Source organism: Rhinopithecus roxellana, chromosome 14 (assembly GCF_007565055.1).
Source record: "Rhinopithecus roxellana isolate Shanxi Qingling chromosome 14, ASM756505v1, whole genome shotgun sequence".
Lineage (NCBI taxonomy): Eukaryota > Metazoa > Chordata > Mammalia > Primates > Cercopithecidae > Rhinopithecus > Rhinopithecus roxellana.
The window spans coordinates 21,860,562-21,880,673 of record NC_044562.1 but is presented as its reverse complement, the minus strand read 5'-3'; the positions used below and the strand labels follow the sequence as shown (position 1 = coordinate 21,880,673).

Here is a 20,112-nt window from a genome sequence, read left to right as displayed (position 1 = left end):
CTGTTGAGCTGTAATATGTAATCATATAATTGTGTTGCTTTTTAATCACTGAAGAGATTATATTTAATATCAGTTGGTTGGCATGACCTCTTTCTGTGGAAAAATGGGGAAAGGATATAATGTCTGTTTTTTATTCTTTATGAAAATTGCAAATATTCAAAAGTAATTGGATACTATAACCTTTATGTGCTAATCACCCATAGCTAATCTTGTTTCATTTGTCATTCCACTGTCACTGTCATATTATTTTGAAGCAAATTTTAGACATAGTTTATCCTTAAATGTTGTGTATTTCAATCTATAAAACATACTTTTTTTGTTAGATATAACCACATTAGTAGCATCACTCCCTAAATAATAGTAGGAGTAATAATTCATTAATCAGTATTCAAATGTTCATTATAGTTCAGATTTTTCCATACACATGCATACATACGTACATACATACATATAAGCATACATACAGTTTGTTTGAATCAGATTTCCAGCAAGGTCTACAGACTGCAGTTGTGGGATATGTCTCTTAGGTTTCTTAGTTCATAAGATTTTTCCTCCATTCCTTCTTTTTCCTCCTCTATAATTTGTGAAAGAAATTTGCTCATTTGTCCTATACAGTTTTCAGTAGTCTGAATTAGTTGATTGCACCACTATGGTGCCCTGTAACAAGTTCCTATGTTCTATTTCTTGTATCAGGTTGTTGGATCCAGAGACTTAATCAGTTACAGGTTCTTCCTATTAGGAGGATGGGTGGCTGGGGATATGGTTACTGCTTGGGATTTAAGAGGCTTTTAATTTTGGATTGTGTTTTTATAATGTTACCTGTTGATGCTCAATAACCGAGTCCATTGTGTAAAAATAATGATGTTCTGAATTTATTCCTTCACTTATTAGCTGAAATACTTTTTAAAAAATCTATCATGATTTGTTTAGGAAAGTCAGAACACATGATTCTTTTCCATCAGATATCAGAATAATGAGTTGATTTCCTAGTCATTTCCTAGATTCATTTCCTAACAGCTTGGTAATTTCTTGAGTCTTTACAGTTGCTTCTTTATGCTTAAACAGTGTAAAAGCATACATAGTATTTGTGTTGGAAATATGTATGGAATCTATTTTGAATGTCAGTAAGCTGTGATGTTTATATCATGGAAAGTTTATAATGGTGGAAATTATATCATGGAAAGTTTAAAATTATAAAATAATTTTATAATGGTGACTTTTTTCTTTAGTATCATTATGACTTCATAGAGTTAAACATTTGCTGCTTCTCAGTTTGCTGTCATTATCCTTAGTAGTGCTCAAATTAGCCCACCTTAGGAGTAGGAACATTTTCAGGTTGGTTCCTACAGATACAACTCATTCATTCATTTATTTGAGGTGGAGTCTCGCTCTCTCACCCAGGCTAGAGTGCAGTGGTACAATCTCACTGCAACCTTTACCTCCCGGGTTCAAGCTGTTCTCCCACCTCAGCCTCCCAGGTAGCTGGGATTACAAGTGTGCGCCACAATACCTGAAATTATATACAAATGTAAAAGTTTGTATTTTAGTAATACAAAAATACTAATTTTTTTATTTTTAGTAGAGATGGGGTTTCACCTTGTTGGCCAGGCTGGTCTCAAACTCCTGACCTTAAGTGATCCACCCACCTCGGCCTCCCAAAGTACTGGGATTACAGGTGTGAGCCACTGCACCCAGCCCTAAAGATACTTTTTTGATAGAACTCTTGTGGTCTTTGGCCTTTTCTCCCCTGCTTATTCTCAGATTTAACATATTTGTTACAGTTTAATGCATGTCACCAGAAATTGGGATTTATGGAGTTTTATTTTGTTAACAAATATGCAAGCCTTGAAGAGGTACTTAGGTAATATTTAAAAATTTATTATTGAAGTATAGATTTGGTCACTTGTATCTCTCCTTAATTGTAATAGCAATAGTCTGATAGGGAAGTGGCATAATGTAGTGAAAAGAACCTGGACTTTGGAGTTGGGACAGCCTGGGTTCAGATGCTGGCTTTCTTGCTTATTATGGTGTGTAACTTTGGGCAAATTACCTAACATTTCTAAACTTTCTATTCTGTAAATTGACTTTGATAAGTGGCAAGGTTCAAGTGAGATGATGCATTTAAGTGGTTTACCATCTAAAAGGTACAATAAATATTGTTTTTCTTTTCTCTTTTACACACACTTCATATATATGTACCTATGTATACACATACACACTTATGTATGTAGTTTGTATGTTTACATGCATTTAAGAAAAAGGATCATACTTTATGGCAAGTTTTTGTGCTGTTTTAATCTTTCGATCTTTGTTACGATTCCACAAATGGTTTAGATTCATTTCCTAACAGCTTGGTAATTTCTTGAGTCTTTACAGTTGCTTCTTTATGCTTAAACAGTGTAAAAGCATACATAGTATTTGTGTTGGAAATATGTATGGAATCTATTTTGGATGTCAGTAAGCTGTGATGTTTATATCATGGCAAGTTTATCGGTCTGCATTTTGAGTGATTAAATAAATATCAGACCAAATGTAGAACATTAATTTAGGAATTTAGTCATTTTATAGTTTTATTTTGATAATTTGAAACTTTGCTTTATATTATTTTGGCATGTGTGTATGAGGTATTGGCTAAAGCTTACTCTTTTTCATAGATTTCTATAGGTTCAGTTATGGAGAAGAAAAACTCAAGACTGTATGTTTCTAAAAGATGTATTTCACAATTTTATGAGCATAACAGAAACCAGTGCTGATAGAACTGATTTCATATTTGTATTTTGGAACTTACTTTGCCTTATTTTACTTAACCTGTGAGATTGTGATGGTTTTTCATTTTCTTTCAATTTGATGACCTGGCTTCTTTTTGGATAATGATGATATGAAGCATTTTATACATAATCACACTCCAAAGTGTGCTGTTTGGGATAGTTTGAAATTTTGTAGAAAAACTTCTCTCCAGCCACATTTCTTTCTAGCAAGCAATAAGGGAACCTTTCATTTTAAATGTTAATTAAAACATTTTCTAAGGATATGCTTTAGAAGGGAATTGTGGTGTAATTTTTATATGTCTCGTGTGTATTTGCTTTAGAAAGGAGAGGATGACATAGATCTCTTTTTTCAGGAAAGGTTATACTGAGAAAGATAAGAAATTTTGGTTTTCTTTTGCTTAAGTTGTTGGAGTTGTGGTAGATTTCCCTTCTCCTGTGTTAACCTGAGCTGCAAAATCCCAGAAAACATGGAGAACCTCTTTCCCCATAACCCTCCAGATAAGAAGCCATTTCCCCTTCTGACCAAAAAGAACCCCAACTCTCTTTTTTCACCTCTTGCATTTGAATGCTGGTAAAAAGGGTTGGTGGGAGAACCAGTAAATAGAGTAAAACTTTTGTAATTTGTGAATATATTCTGGTTTTATCTCCATTTTAGGATTATTGAAATATAATGCGAAATTACTGATAACCACCAAATTCTTCTGTAAATTGCAACTTATTTGTTCCCTTTGTTTTTCTCTCTTGAAATGCAATTTGTGAGTCTTCACAGGTAATGTTGGACTTTTCTTTGTAGCCCTGTTAGCCAAAAATGGTTAGACTGCAACTCTACAGACTAATTTGTACCATGGCTGCACTAATACTTTCAACAACTTCCTTAAATTGCACTTTGAAAACAATAGCCATCATTTAATCGTAGGATATGCAGTAAAGGAAAAGAATCTTATATTTTGATCAGATTGATAGAAAGCAGTTAACTGATCTTAACTGTTCTGTTTCTTGTGCGAAGAAAGAATGAAATAGCTCCTGTAGGCTGCAAGTCAGGCTGCCTGAGAGGAGTTGCTTTTTAGTCTGAAGTTCTTACTTACAAATGACGGCTCAGATTACCTTTTTTTTTCTTTACTTTATTTGACTTTTGGTTTCATTACAGGAGAATAAAATATATATGCCTGTTACAAGAAGAAACTACTGAATTACTCATTTATTTTTCCTTCTAATATGTATGGTTGATAACATCTTTTGACATTTTGCCTTGGAGTAGTTTTTAGGTGTAAAAACTAGGTCATGGTTTAACTGAAATGTCTTTTTCCAGAGCCTTTCCAGGCATTCAGAATCTTTATTTTTCCATATATAGTTTACAAATAAAGTCATTGATTGCCAATTTCTTCTCATCCTGATATTCTTGTTAATTTTAAAAAAATATTAGGTGAAAATTGTATCCTGAACAGTTTGATACGACTGATGGAACTTTTAATGGCAAATGATAACTATTCACACATGCCAGTCTGGTTCATTAGCATTGTTTTGTAGGGAAACTTTTTCTTTTGTAGGTAGTTTAGTGACTTAAAAGCTGGAAGCCTTTACTCTTCATGTGAGCATTCAGGCTGAGGTATAGTATTTGTGGATGTGTGTTGCTGGGTGGGGTCATTATTGGGTTCAGTAAAAGTCATCTTCTATGGAAATATGCATGAAGCTAGAAATAAAATTCACCTACTGAATTTAGTAGTTATTTTGCCTGATGATAAACATCATATCACAAAACCTGTGCACTATAAACAGTAATTGATTTTTGTCACATTCTATGCTGTAGGATCTAAACCCAACTGCCTTGCAACTCAGGTAACACAAATGAGTAGTATCATGTGTGTTTAAGGAACTATGGTGCCCTTTTTAAAGGGGATGTTCTAATCTGTTACCACATGGAAATAGGGATTTAGGATACTAGATATATTGATTTTTTTTTTTTTTTTTTTTAAATAAGAGAAGCTAGAAGTCTTTTTGTTTATTGTGAAATGCCCTCTTTTTTAATGTTAAGTACTGTACAGATGAAACAAAGCTTATCTGTCAGATGAATTTGCTGAGGGCTGGTAGTTTGCATCCTGTGATCTCTCTGTCTTCCTGTCTCATGAATATGTGTTTTTATTTGAAGAGGAATGACAACTCTTAGCAAGACTCAGGCTCATTAGTTTGGGGTCTTAAGTTCCACACTAAGTTGACTTCTTGAAATACGATTATTTAAGAAACAGCTTTACCATTGTGTTACATTCTGCTTAGCTTGGATTTCTTTGTACAGAGATTGCTTGAGTGTCCAGATTGTAATTTTTGTATTTTAGTGTTGAATTTGCAAAGTTTTGTCTTCCAAAGTTTTATTCTGCAGCATTTATAATCGATTGTTGAAGATAGTGAATAGATCAGTACCTAGACGTAAAAATGGATACAAGTACTACAAAGTCCTCTCTTGCCATATTTAATAGGTATTCGATTAATGTTTGGGGCTCTGAATTATATGCTGTAATTTCTATACTAGCATTCATTGTTCCTTAAATTTTAATGAGTTTAAAATTGCAGGCTTCTAATAGAATATGAATATCTTCCATTTATTTGGTGATCTTGTGCTTTTTTTAGATTTTTATATGACTGGTGAGACATTTGTAAACTTAAAAAAAGTTTTATTTCTTAATTAAACCATCTTTGTGTTATTATTTTAAGTATTTCAATTATTGTTCAGATTCACATAGTTGATTACCATTTTTAATCAGTGAATTTTTCCAGAATGTTTTCTACATCTTTGTCTGCTTTCCTATAACTCGGTACTGTAACTCAGTACTCTGAAATAGTTTCCTTTGTTAATGGAGTCACTTTTATAGTACTATGCTTGAGGTCATATACAGAGTATTGTGTCCAAATTTATCACTGCATGAAGTGTTTTTGGAAATTCCTGGTTACTACTTAGTAAATTACCTGTAATTGGGTTAAATGCTGGTAGGGTTTAAAATCTGATTTCTAAGTGAATTCTCTGTAAAGTGAGTTTGGATACATAGAAACTTTTCCATATAATTCTTAAACTCATTTGTCATGTATTTTCATTTATAGTTTTCATATTCATTAACATATGTTGTTCCTTACCATTTACAGCTCAGAATTCTGCAAATGCAGATTTTGCAAACTTTGATGCATTTGGACAGTCTAGTGGTTCGAGTAATTTTGGAGGTTTCCCCACAGCAAGTCACTCTCCTTTTCAGCCCCAAACTACAGGTAGAGCTTCTCCAGCATTGTGCTTAAATGTTTACTTCACGAAACAAAACTCTCTTTAAGTGTAGTTTTGAAAAATTAGTCTAAACTTAAATTCTGTAATTACCTGACTTTAAAATGGTTCTATCTTAAAAAGCTCTGGGGAAACCTGAACTCTTATTTTTTTCTATATTCATTTGTTTTTCTGCATTATTTGGTGTATTGTCTGTTTGACAACATCCATTCTCCTCCTTTTCCTGCACATGAATCTTCCTTAGATCTACCATGCACAGAGGACAGAGGCATGACACTACTATAAGTATTTCTCTTTCTCTCTTTTTTTTTGTGTTTGTTTGTTTTTTGGCAATGTGCCTGCCTCAGGATAGAATACAGGCACATGTCACCACTCCCAGCTGAAATTTTTTTTGGGGGTGGGGGTAGCAACTGGGTGTCACTGTGTTGCCTAGGCTGGTCTTGAACTCCTGGCCTCACGTTATCCTCCTGCCTTGGCCTCCCAGAGTGCTGGGATTACAGATGTGAGCCACTGTGCCCAGCCAGCACTGTAAGTTTTTTAAGGTTCATAGAATCCATTGATTTAGGCTGACATTATACTTCTTAATAAAGGAAGCTGATTGCTTCTGTAGAACTAAAAATGTAAGTAATTTTCAGAGCAAGAAGCCTGAGAAAAATGTTTATATGTTTATTAGACAAGAGTACGTTAATGATCACTTCAGTCAAACTTGGAAATAGTTTTCTGTGCAGGAATTGGTGTTTAAACATTGAATACTCTTTCCATAAATTGTGCTGTTTCCGGAAACTCATTGAACCCTTATTTAGATTTTTGGCTGATTAGTTTTCTTTCAACTTTTAACTCTGTATTGTCTTAAAGCCTTTTCTTTCAGTTTTCTTTCGTTTTTTTTTTTTTCCCTTTAACTTTCATCATTTACATAATTTCTGGCTGTCCAGCATTTAGAATGCTTTCATCTAGCTGCAGTTTTGGTGAATTTACTTCAGCTTTTCCTCTTCAGGCTACCCACAGTAAGTTCTGTTGTCAAATAGGCATCTTATACTAATTTGCATATTTTTGCTATACTTCAAGGGTTTTTCCAGTTATAGATCGTTGATAATTCTTTAGTGATAATCCTTCATAAAAATCTCTTCCAACTCTATTTATTAAACTCAGAGTTAGAGAACACAATAGTAGACAGAGAGTTACTTGGTTTAATAATAATTTGAAATAATATTCTTATATAAATTTTGAAAGTTTAGTATGCACTTTGTTTGCCAGCTCCTTGTAACAGGTCACAGTCTTTTACATACAAACATGTATTACTTACCTTTAATTGAAAACACCATGGTTTAACTCCTGAAAGAAATTTGATCAGTATATATTTCTTTTAGAATGTATAAAAACCTGCTTGATAGAAAGTGTTCGTGTTTTTTTAATAGAGGTTCATACATTCTGTTTTAAAATTATCTATCTGTAGTTGTCTTTTCTATCACTTTAATATATAACTGTATATATATACTATTTTGATTTCTGAAACTAAAGTTTAGAAATAAAGAACTAATATCCCAAAAGTGTAGGATCAAAAGCATAGAATGAAATATACTGGTTTTAGTCTTTTGATAGTACTTTAAGGAGGTCTTTATAATAGAGAACATATTTTAAAGATTTAACAGGATATATACAATAGTGACCATTAGGTGAATTGTGGTTTATAACGTCAAAAATTGCTATAATGTATTATGTACTGTAGTTTTAATGCCTTGAACTACATGGTACAGCATGATTTTATGGTGGACATCATGATATTGTATACACATTTAACTATTATATGGAATTAAATAGTAGCTCTTCAAGTGAAGTAAGTGTAAATGTCAATAACCATCTTTTAAGAAATTCTGGATCACCTTAACACATTTTACATATTGTTAATTGCTACCACTGGGATTTGTTTAAACTGTTTCACCATGGAGCCACAAAAGTTTGAAATCCTCCGAGTAAGATACTTTGCATCTTGTTTGCAGTCTGTTTAGGGAGAACTAGTAAAAGGCCATAGTATATTTGGATGAGAAAGTAACTGAATCTCAAACCAGGTAGTGTGGAGTTACCTCCGCCATGAATTACATTCTTCATTCCAGGGTAGGTAATAAACAGAAACATGTTATTTTACATGTTGCCAAGGCCTTTGAAAATTCTACTTTTACAAATTAGAAAACATCACTTGCAGTTGAAAGCCATTGCCAGTCATTGATTTTAATGTTGTAAGATTGCTTATAGGACATTTAATTTAGGAAGAAATGATCATACAGTCTATGAGAGGGTATTACGAAAAGCTTAGAAATTTCAAGTGCTCTGTTTATTCTGTTACAGGTGGAAGTGCTGCATCAGTAAATGCTAATTTTGCTCATTTTGATAACTTCCCCAAATCCTCCAGTGCTGATTTTGGAACCTTCAATACTTCCCAGAGTCATCAAACAGCATCAGCTGTTAGTAAAGTTTCAACGAACAAAGCTGGTTTACAGACAGCAGACAAATATGCAGCACTTGCTAATTTAGACAATATCTTCAGTGCCGGGCAAGGTATCAAGCTTTAAGCAAAACAAATACAAATTTGTGCTCTTAATTTGGTTGTATTTATTAAAATCTGAACATGTTACACTTTTCTCAGTTGTTGTATAGAAATTTTGTCTGCACTGTCATTTTGAGTAAAATGTTCACTTGGCACATTTTGTACCTGAAATATCAACTACAAAACTGAAGACATAGGAACTGATTTGTAAACTTTCAGTCTTACTAGTTGAGAAAAATTTTATTTTGTCCTAGAAGGCATGCTTTACTTTTCTTTGGCAATAAGGAGCCAAGAAACCCCATTGGCAGAGCTGAATGGAGGGTTATTTGGTGGTTTCTGTGATGTATTTACTTTGAACAATTTTCCGTTAACATCTTGGTGGGTTTTATATTTTTTTTTTGAGGAATTCATGAATTTTATAGTATAGTCTTGTATCCAGTTTTATCTTAAGGCTAGTAGCCTCTAAAAATGCATATGGCAGTGGTGAATAGCAGGTGTGTGTTGCTAAAAGGAATTCTCCATTCTGATCTCTGGGCCTGTTCTCCTCTCCAAAATGGATAATTCTAAGCATTAAACTCATGGAGTTGTGTTCTAAGTATTATTGCATGTAAGGCATTTAGAACGGTGCCTAGCACATAGTAAGTGCTCAATAAATGTTTCCTATTACTGTCTCTAATTTTTTCATGGAGAGTACTGAGGGAAATGATGCTATTGATAGACTGTTCACATTAGGTCCAGCATTATATGAATTTGTATGGTCACGTGAACAAGATCCACTTGTGCGAGTTTCTTGCTTATGCATAATGTAGACAAATTTTTTTGGTACAGAGTCTTAATTTTTGTTAAAAGACATATTCTGTCTTTACCACAGTGGTATGTATAACAACTAATCCTGTCCTGTATGGTCCAGGTTATTTATTAGATTAATGATTTGGAATCCTGCTTAACTCTAAATCCATTTTAAGTTTACTGGTGTTTCATGGCAAATGTGGTTGATAAGTTGAAAGTGTAACTAAATCTTTGGTGTAACCTGATTTTGTTCATTCCCAGGTGGTGATCAGGGAAGTGGCTTTGGGACCACAGGTAAAGCTCCTGTTGGTTCTGTGGTTTCAGTTCCCAGTCAGTCAAGTGCATCTTCAGACAAGTATGCAGCCCTGGCAGAACTAGACAGCGTTTTCAGTTCCGCAGCCACCTCCAGTAATGCGTATACTTCCACAAGTAATGCTAGCAGGTACCTTGTCTTAGCTAGCCCCTCCTGCTTTGTGTTTTATCTTTTTTTTCCAACTTTGAATAATCAAGTTGAAAAATGACTGTTTCAAGGTATAATTTTAAAGTTCTTAAATACTTCTGTAAATTTGAGGAATTTGAATTTAATTTGCTAATTAAAATATAATCCTTGAATAATTGGCATAATTTTATCTTTTCATTGAATCAGACGTTTTGTTATGTTCTGTCTTTGAACACTAAACCGTATTTGAGAGCATGTACACATCTCAAAATGGACAGTTATTTACAGATTGTACTCAGCAGAGAATCCATTTAGTAGTCAAATAATATACTTTAAAAATACAGTTTTTAGTCATGAAGATTACACAGTGAAAGTACCATATTATAGGCTTAGTCGTAAATACAGGTTTTTAGAAGTGTTTGCACCAAAGCCCAAAATCAATTCTATATCTCTTTAGTGTCATTCTTGTATTTATAAATAAGCACATCTGCTATTATGTTCATATATATCTGTTAGAATTCTTGGCAGTAGGAAGCCTAACACATTTTAAGGACATTACACTTGTAAAAAACTCTTCTAGTCTTTATTTTAGAGTTGCGAAAATAGTCTCAGAAATACAAGAGATTTACCTGTAACAGTGTTTTATTCATCTCTGTTTTCCATTCCTGTGGATTGTATTTACTACTTTCTTTTGTTATCCTAGTAGCTTATTTTCCTTAGGGTTGTAACACTTCTAGAAACATAAAGTCTGGAAACATACGTGATATATAATACATGATTTATTGATATTACATTACAGTACATCAGGGATTCACAAAGTGTGATCCATGGAATGTTTGGGGTACCTGAGACCCTTTCATGGGGTCTGTGAGATTAAAACTTTCTTTATAATAATTCTGAGAGATTGTTTACCTTTTCATTAATTGATATTTGCATTAATGGTGCAAAAACAATGGCAAGTAAAACTTGCTATTGCTGGTGTCTTTTTTTTTTTTTTTGGTACTTTAAGTTCTAGGGTACATGTACACAACATGCGGGTTTGTTACGTAGGTATACATGTGCCATGTTGGCTTGCTGCACTCATCAACTCATCATTTACATTAGGTATTTCTCCTAATGCTATCCCTCCCCCAGCCCCCCTACCCCCAACAGGCCCCCATGTGTGATGTTTCCCACCGTGTGTCCATGTGTTCTTGTTGTTCAACTCCCACCTATGAGTGAGAACGTGCAGTGTTTGGTTTTCTGTCCTTGTGATAGTTTGCTTAGAATAATGGTTTTTGCTGGTGTCTTAACATGAATATTAAGATAGTGGCACCAAACTGTACTAGTCGTTGCAGTAATCATATTCCTCCCCACTATGCATTCAGTTTTACTTGTATTTTTTATTTTTTTATGACAATTCTTAATGAAGCAGTAACAATTGTTTATTTTATTACATCTTTACACTTAAATGTCTTAATTTTTCTTTGTGTTGATAACTGATGCTATGATACATGATATGTTCATTATTTTATGGCTACCCTGTAGATCGATTATCCTTACTTTCTCTTTTTTTTAAGAAAAAAATAAATGAACTCTTTCAATATTTGTTCTCAGCAATGTTTTTGGAACAGTGCCAGTGGGTGCTTCTGCACAGACACAGCCTGCTTCATCAAGTGTGCCTGCTCCATTTGGAGGTATGTGCTTCTGGTATATATACTGTGTTTTTTTTATAAAGAACCCAAGTATATATTGTGTAGCATTTTCTTAGGAGTCAAAGCAATGATTTGTTACCAGAATCCTTGAGTTTTCTGTCTTGATAAATATAGTGAACAAATAATTTAAATCTTAAATATAAAATGTATTAGGATTTTATAGTGTATTTTATACTTTTTTAAAGCTACGCCTTCCACAAATCCATTTGTTGCTGCTGCTGGTCCTTCTGTGGCATCTTCTACAAATCCATTTCAGACCAATGCCAGAGGAGCAACAGGTAAGAAAAAGAGACAGTCAGTAGAACAGTAAGCTTTGGGGAAGGTGTTTATCAACAAAGATACCATGTGAAGAACACCAGAAAATGGGGCCTCTTTCTTAGTGAAGTGAATGGCAGATGGATAGAGGAGTTTGTCCATAAAGACAAATTCTAGCTGAAAGTTCATAAAATCCTAGCATTTAACAGTTCAGAGGGACCTTAGAAATTATCTAGTGTCTGCCCTTTCTAGTTAAAGCTTTCATTTTTCAGGTAGGGAAGCCCAGACATGGAGATGAGACTCCACAGAACGTTTATGACAGAGATGGGACTTGAACAGAGCAATTTAGACATATTTGGTGGTCTAGTTTCAGAATTACTGGTTGTAATTCATGCAGTCTTAATGGAACCATTTTACGAGAAGTTTTTATTTTCCCTATGAGATTGTATCAGATGACTTTATTATGTGAATTCTTAATTATTAGGTCTTTTTCTAGTGAATATCTCTTTCAAGTGTGTATATTTTTTAAGTTGTGGAAACTTGATTCAGTTGTGGGTATAATACTGAATATTTTCTCTTTTGATAATTTTTTCCCTTAATTCTCTTTATTTTCTCCATTTTTTTCTTTTTGATTCATACTGTAAGCCAGTCACATTTTTCTCACATCATACCTCTTGATTTTTGTCATATTACCTTAAACACCAGAGATATTTGCCAATATCTTAGAATGTCAGCAGGATACATTTCGTATGGCTGGGTATCCATTAAATCTAGAGTTTGTATGCTTTTTGTGTGTATGTCACAGTAATTTAGAACTAAAGCCTAAATTCCAGTTACAGCCAATGTTGATATGAAATCTTGAGAGATTAGGTACTTGTAACATTGAAATCAAATCAAACCATTAAGAATTACTAGTTTTTAGTAAATCTCTCTGTCATTGACAAGATTAAGAATCACAGTATTAGAAATTTGAGCTGTAACTATTTTCACATAAATGTCTTCACTTTGTTGGTAACTAACATAATAGATATTTGATAACAAGTATTTGAATTTCACACAAAATTTAACTTTAAAAAAATAGTTTGTTTTAATTCAAATGAATTAAATGATTGTTTTAAATTTCCATTTGTATAATATCTTCATTAGGTGTGTGATATGTGCAGTGTTTCTGTTTCTTAGCAAACTGTTTTCATTTTGTGGACTGAGTTTGTAAAATGTCTCATGATACAATGGGTTTTTGTATATTGCCTCATTTAATCCACTCAGCTGTATTAAATAGATATTTTAATTGTGTGACAGCTGAGGGAACAGGCCCAAAAAAGTTAATTGGACATATTTTGAGTACAGCCAGCCAAACTCGTGTTCGAATTCTGATTTATAGTTACTTCTGGTTGACCATAAGAAAGCCTTTTGAATTTTGTTCTTTTACTGAATGGGGTAAGAATGATAGGGGAATGTTCAAACATTTATTGTGATAAACTTGCTCACAAGATGCTATTGAGATATTTATAGATATTATAACTTCATTTAAGAACTGATGAATGGAAACTCAAATTACGCTTTGGCTGAGCCTAATCGTGTTGACCTAACTTCTTTGAGCCTTCATGTTGTCCCTCTCTATAGAATGTGAACAGTATTCTCTTGCTGGCAGGTTTGTTGTAAAATTAGATGATGCACATTTACCCTGTATGGTCTTCACATTACAGCATATGCTCCGTAAATCAGACCTGTTATTTTCCTTTCATGACTATACCTCTGAGTTGGTTCTGTCATTAGAGTTAAGGGCCTTATTTTGCTTGTTTTATTTAGAGTATGAAAGTTTTTTTTTTTTTTTTGAGACGGAGTCTCACTCTGTCGCCCAGGCTGGAGTGCAGTGGCCGGATCTCAGCTCACTGCAAGCTCCGCCTCCCAGGTTCACGCCATTCTCCTGCCTCAGCCTCCCAAGTAGCTGGGACTACAAGCGCCCACCACCTCGCCCGGCTAGTTTTTTGTATTTTTTAGTAGAGACGGGGTTTCACCGTGTTAGCCAGGATGGTGTCGATCTCCTGACCTCGTGATCCGCCCGTCTCGGCCTCCCAAAGTGCTGGGATTACAGGCTTGAACCACCGCGCCCGGCCTGGTTGAACTAGTTTACATTCCCACCAACAGTGTAAAAGTGTTCCTATTTCTCCACATTCTCTCCAGCACCTATTTCCTGACTTTTTAATGATTGCCATTCTAACTGGTGTGAGATAGTATCTCATTGTAGTTTTGATTTACATTTCTCTGATGGCCGGTGATAATGAGCATTTTTTCATGTGTCTGTTGGCTGCAATAAATGTTGTCTTTTGAGAAGTGTCTGTCTGTTCATATCCTTTGTCCACTTTTTGATAGGGTTGTTTGATTTTTTCTTGTGAATTTGTTTAAGTTCCTTGTAGATTCTGGATATTAGCCCTTTGTCAGATGAGTAGATTGAAGAAATTTTCTCCCATTCTGTAGGTTGCCTGTTCACTATGATGGTAGTTTCTTTTGCTGTGCAGAAGCTCTTTAGTTTAATTAGATCCCATCTGTCTATTTTGGCTTTTGTGGCCATTGCTTTTGGTGTTTTAGTCATGAAGTCCTTGCCCATTCCTACATCCTGAATGTTATTGGCTAGGTTTTCTTCTGGGGTTTTTATGGTTTTAGGTCTAACATTTAAGTCTTTAATCCATCTTGAATTAATTTTAATACAAGGTGTAAGGAAGGGATCCAGTTTCCGCGTTCTACATATGGACTAGCCAGTTTTCCCAGCACCATTTATTAAATAGGGAATCCTTTTCCCATTTCTTGTGTTTGTCAGGTTTGTCAAAGATCAAATGGTTGTAGATGTGTGGTATTATTTCTAAGGGCTCTGTTCTGTTTTGGTACCAGTACCATGCTGTTTTGATTACTGTAGCCTTGCAGTATAGTTTAAAGTCAGGTAGCATGATGCCTCCAGCTTTGTTCTTTTTGCTTAGGATTGTCTTGGCAATGCGGGCTCTTTTTTGGTTCCATATGAACTTTAAAGTAGTTTTTACCAGGTCTGTGAAGAAAGCTTGTCGGGGATGGCATTCAATCTGTAAATTACCTTGGGCAGTATGGTCATTTTCACAATACTGATTCTTCCTATCCATGAGCATGGAATGTTCTTCCATTTGTTTGTGTCCTCTTTTATTTCATTGAGCAGTGGTTTGTAGTTCTCCTTGAAGAGGTCCTTCACATCCCTTGTAAGTTGGATTCGTAGGTATTTTATTCTCTTTGAAACAGTTGTGAATGGGAGTTCACTCATGATTTGGCGCTCTGTCTACTATTGGTGTATAGGAATGTTTGTGATTTTTGCACATTGATTTTGTATCCTGAGGCTTTGGGCTGAGACTATGGGGTTTTCTAAATATACAGTCATGTCATCTGCAAACAGGGACAATTTGACTTCCTCTTTTCCTAATTGAATAGCCTTTATTTCTTTCTCCTGCCTGGTTGCCCTGGCCAGAACTTTCAACACTATGTTGAATAGGAGTGGTAAGTGAGGGCATCCCTGTCTTATGCCAGTTTTCAAATAGCCTTTATTTCTTTCTCCTGCCTGGTTGCCCTGGCCAGAACTTTCAACACTATGTTGAATAGGAGTGGTAAGTGAGGGCATCCCTGTCTTATGCCAGTTTTCAAAGGGAATACTTCCAGTTTTTGCCCATTCAGTATGATATTGGCTGTGGGTTTGTCGTAAATAGCTCTTATCATTTTGAGCTACATTCCATGAATACCTAGTTTATTGAGAGTTTTTAGGTTGAAGGGCTGTTGAATTTTGTCAACGGCCTTTTCTGCATCTATTGAGATAATCATGTGGTTTTTGCCTTTGTTTCTGTTTATATGCTGGATTACATTTATTGATTTGTGTATGTTGAACCAGCCTTGCATTCCAGGGATGAAGCCAACTTGATCACGGTGGATAAGCTTTTTGATGTGCTGCTGGATTCGGTTTGCCAGTATTTTATTGAGGATGTTTGCATCGATGTTCATCAAGGATATTGGTCTGAAATTCTCTTTTTATGTTGTGTCTCTTCCAGGCTTTGGTATCAGGATGATGCTGGCCTCATAAAATGAGTTAGGGAGGATTCCCTCTTTTTCTATTGATTGGAATAGTTTCAGAAGGAATAGTACCAGCTCCTCTTTGTACCTCTGGTAGAATTCGGCTGTGAATCTGTCTGGTCCTGGACTTTTTTTTGGTTGGTAGGCTATTATCAATTTCAGAGCCTGTTATTGGTCTATTCAGGGATTCAACTTCTTCCTGGTTTAGTCTTGGGAGAGTGTATATGTCCAGGAATTGATCAGTTTCTTCCAAGTTTTCTAGTTTATTTGCGTAGAGGTGTTTATAGTATTCTCTGATGGTAGTTTGTATTTCTGTGGGATCAGTGGTGATATCCCCTTTATCATTTTTTATTGTGTCTGTTTGATTCTTTTCTCTTCTTCTTTATTAGTCTTGCCTAGTGGTCTATCAATTTTGTTGATCTTTTCAAAAAACCAGCTCCTGGATTCATTGATTTTTTTTTTTGAAGTGTTTGTTTTGTGTCTCTATCTCCTTCAGTTCTGCTGTGATCTTAGTTATTTCTTGCCTTCTGCTAGCTTTTGAATGTGTTTGCTCTTGCTTCTCTAGTTCTTTTAATTGTGATGTTAGGGTGTCAACTTTAGATCTTTCCTGCTTTCTCTTACGGGCATTTAGTGCTATAAATTTCCCTTTACACACTGCTTTAAATGTGTCCCAGAGATTCTGGTATGTTATGTCTTTGTTCTCATTGGTTTCAAAGAACATCTTTATTTCTGCCTTCATTTCGTTATGTACCCAGTAGTCATTCAGTAGCAGGTTGTTCAGTTTCCATGTAGTTGTTTGGTTTGAGTGAGTTTCTTAATCCTGAGTTTTAATTTGATTGCACTGTGGTCTGAGAGACAGTTTGTTACAGTTTCTGTTCTTTTACATTTGCTGAGGAGTAATTTACTTCCAATTGTGTGGTCAGTTTTGGTGTAAGTGCAGTGTGGTACTAAGAGGAATGTATATTCTGTTGATTTGGGGTGGAGAGTTCTGTAGATGTCTATTAGGTCCTCTTGGTGCAGAGCTGAGTTCAAGTCCTGGATATCCTTGTTACCTTTCTGTCGATATCCTTGTTAACTTTCTGTCTCATTGATCTGTCTAATGTTGACAGTGGGGTGTTAAAGTCGCCCATTATTATTGTGTGGGAGTCTAAGTCTCTTTGTGGACTTACTTTTTGAATCTGGGTGCTCCTGTATTGGGTGCATATATATTTAGGATCATTAGCTCTTCTTGTTGAATTGATCCCTTTATCATTATGTAATGGCCTTCTTTGTCTCTTTTGATCTTTGTTGGTTTAAAGTCTGTTTTATCAGAGACTAGGATTGAACCCCTGCTTTTTTTTTTTTGTTTTCCATTTGCTTAGTAGATCTTCCTCCATCCCTTTATTTTGAGCCTATGTATGTCTCTGTATGTGAGATGGGTCTCCTGAATACAGCACACTGATGGGTCTTGACTCTATCCAATTTGCCAGTCTGTGTGTTTTTTTTTTTTTTTTTTTTTTTTTTTTTTGGAGACAGAGTCTCACTTTGTCACCCAGGCTGGAGTGCTGTGGCGTGATCTTGGCTCACTGCAGGCTCCGCCTCCTGGGTTCACACCATTCTCCTGCCTCAGCCTCCCGAGTAACTGGGACTGCAGGCACCCACCACCATGCCCAGCTAATTTTTTTGTATTTTTAGTAGAAACGGGGTTTCACCGTGTTAGCTAGGATGGTGTCGATCTCCTGACTTCGTGATCTGCCCGCCTCGGCCTCCCAAAGTCAGTCTGTCTCTTTTAATTGGGGCATTTAGCCCATTTACATTTAAGGTTAATATTCTTACGTGTGAATTTGATCCTGTCATTATGATGTTAGCTGGTTATTTTGCTCGTTAGTTGATGCAGTTTCTTCCTAGCATCGATGGTCTTTACAATTTGACATGTTTTTGCAGTGACTGGTACTGGTTGTTCCTTTCCATGTTTAGTGCTTCCTTCAGGAGCTCTTGTAAGGCAGGCCTGGTGGTGACAAAATCTCTCAGCATTTGCTTGTCTATAAAAGATTTTATTTCTCCTTCGCTTATGAAGCTTAGTTTGGAATGAAGCTTAGTTTGTATGGATATGAAATTGTGGTTTGAAAATTCTTTTCTTTAAGAATGTTAAATATTGGCCCCCACCCTCTTCTGGCTTGTAGAGTTTCTACTGAGAGATCCGCTGTTAATCTAATGGGCTTCCCTTTGTGGGTAGCCCAACCTTTCTCTCTGGGTGCCCTTAACATTTTTTCCTTCATTTCAAGCTTGGTAAAGCTGACAATTATGTATCTTGGCATTGCTCCTCTTGAGGATTATCTTTGTGGCCTTCTCTGTATTTCTCGAATTTGAATGTTGGCCTGCCTTGCTAGGTTGAGGAAGTTCTCCTGGATACTATCCTGAAGAGTGTTTTCCAGCTTGGTTCCATTCTCCCTGTCACTTTCTGGTATACCAATCAGATGTAGTTTTGGTCTTTTCACATAGTCCTGTATTTCTTGGAGGCTTTGTTTCTTTTTACTCTTTTTCTCTAAACTTCTCTTCTCTCTTCATTTCATTCATTTGATCTTCAATCACTGATACCCTGTCTTCCACTTGATTGAATCAGCTACTGAAGCTTGTGCATGTGTCATGTAGTTCTCGTGCTATGGTTTTCAGCTCCATCAGGTCATTTAAGATCTTCCCTATGCTGTTTATTATGGTTTGCCATTCGTCTAATCTTTTTTCAAGGTTTTTAGCTTCCTTGTGATGGGTTCGAACATCCTCCTTTAGCTCGGAGAAGTTTGTTATTACCGATCTTCTGAAGCCTACTTCAGTCAGCTTGTCAAAGTCATTCTCCATCCTGCTTTGTTTCATTGCTGGTGAGGAGATGTGATGCTTTGGAGGAGAAGAGGCACTCTGGTTTTTAGAATTTCCAGCTTTTCTGCTCTGGTTTCTCCCCATCTTTGTGGTTTTATCTACCTTTGGTCTTTGATGATGGTGACCTACAGATGGGGTTTTGGTTTGGATGTCCTTTTTGTTAATGTTGATGCAATGCCTTTCTGTTTGTTACTTTTCCTTCTAACAGTCAGGACCCTCAGCTGCAGGTCTGTTGGAGTTTGCTGGAGGTCTACTCCAGACCCTGTTTGCCTCGGTATCACTAGCAGAGGCTACAGAATAGCAAATATTGCAAAATAGCAAATATTGCTGCCTGATCCTTCCTCTGGAAGCTTTGTCTCAAGGGGCACCAGGCTGTATGAGGTGTCAGTCGGCCCCTACTGGGAGGTGTGTACCAGTTAGGCTACTAGGGGATCAAGGACCCTCTTGAGGAGACAGTCTGTCCATTCTCAGATCTCACACTCCATGCTGGGAGAACCACTGCTCTCTTCAAAGCTGTCAGACAGAGACGTTTAGGTCTACAGAAGTTTCTGCTGCGTTTTGTTCAGCTATGCCCTGTCCTTAGAGGTGGAGTCTATAGAGGCAGGCAGGCCTCATTGAGCTGCGGTGGGCTCCGCCCAGTTCAAGCTTCCTGGCTGGTTTGTTTACCAAGTCAAGCCTCAGTAATAGCGGACGCCCCTCCCACAGCCTTGTTGTCGCCTCCCAGTTCTATCTAGGACTGCTGAGCTAGTAGTGCGCAAGGCTCCATGGGCGTGGGACTTGCCGAGCCAGGCATGGGATATAATCTTCTGGTGTGCCGTTTGCTAAGACCATTGGAAAAGCGCAGTATTAGGGCAGGAGTGTCCTGATTTTCCAGGTACTGTCTGTCACAACTTCCCTTGGCTAGGAAAGGGAATTTCCTGACGCCTTGCACTTCTCGGGTAAGGGGATGCCCTGCCCTGCTTCAGCTCACACTCTGTGGGCTGCACTCACTGTCCAACCAGTGCCAATGAGATGAGCCCAGTACCTCAGTTGGAAATGCAGAAACCACCTGTCTTCTGAGTCGCTCAAGCTGGGAGCCATTGACTGGAGCTGTTCCTATTCGGCCATTTTGGAACTCCCTTCTGGGGCTTTAGCTTTTTACAAAACTGTAATATTGCATAGTAACTCTCATTAGGAGATTAGCCTGTTATGGCTTAATTTTCCGATTCTATGATATTTAGTTTTTTTTTCCCCCATAGCCCTTAATAGAGGTAAAATAATTTTTAAATAGTAGGAAATTTTTATAACTCTTAGGTCTCTCCTTTGTCACTGAATGAATAGTTATTATTTCCTAGCATTTATTTTAATGAATGAATGGTTTCAAAGATTTTTTTCCCCAAGGAAAGGTACTTACCGAAATGCAGAGCTTGTTGGATGGCATCTGGCCCTCA

At 36.2% G+C, this 20,112-nt stretch overlaps 1 protein-coding gene across 6 annotated transcripts in view; it reads left to right on the top strand.

Moving 5' to 3' along the window:
- Window positions 1–20,112, top strand: part of AGFG1 (ArfGAP with FG repeats 1) — an 81,215-nt gene that overhangs the window by 52,698 nt on the left and 8,405 nt on the right. For 4 of the 6 annotated variants that reach the window (XM_010375608.2, XM_010375611.2, XM_030916280.1 and 1 more), the window contains exons 6-10: window positions 5,901–6,020; window positions 8,374–8,583; window positions 9,623–9,803; window positions 11,397–11,476; window positions 11,680–11,772. In XM_010375608.2, the coding sequence (XP_010373910.2) occupies window positions 5,901–6,020; window positions 8,374–8,583; window positions 9,623–9,803; window positions 11,397–11,476; window positions 11,680–11,772 (684 nt within the window). The remainder of the gene's footprint in view (window positions 1–5,900; window positions 6,021–8,373; window positions 8,584–9,622; window positions 9,804–11,396; window positions 11,477–11,679; window positions 11,773–20,112) is intronic. The other 2 variants (XM_010375613.2, XM_010375612.2) reach the window with 1 other exon arrangement.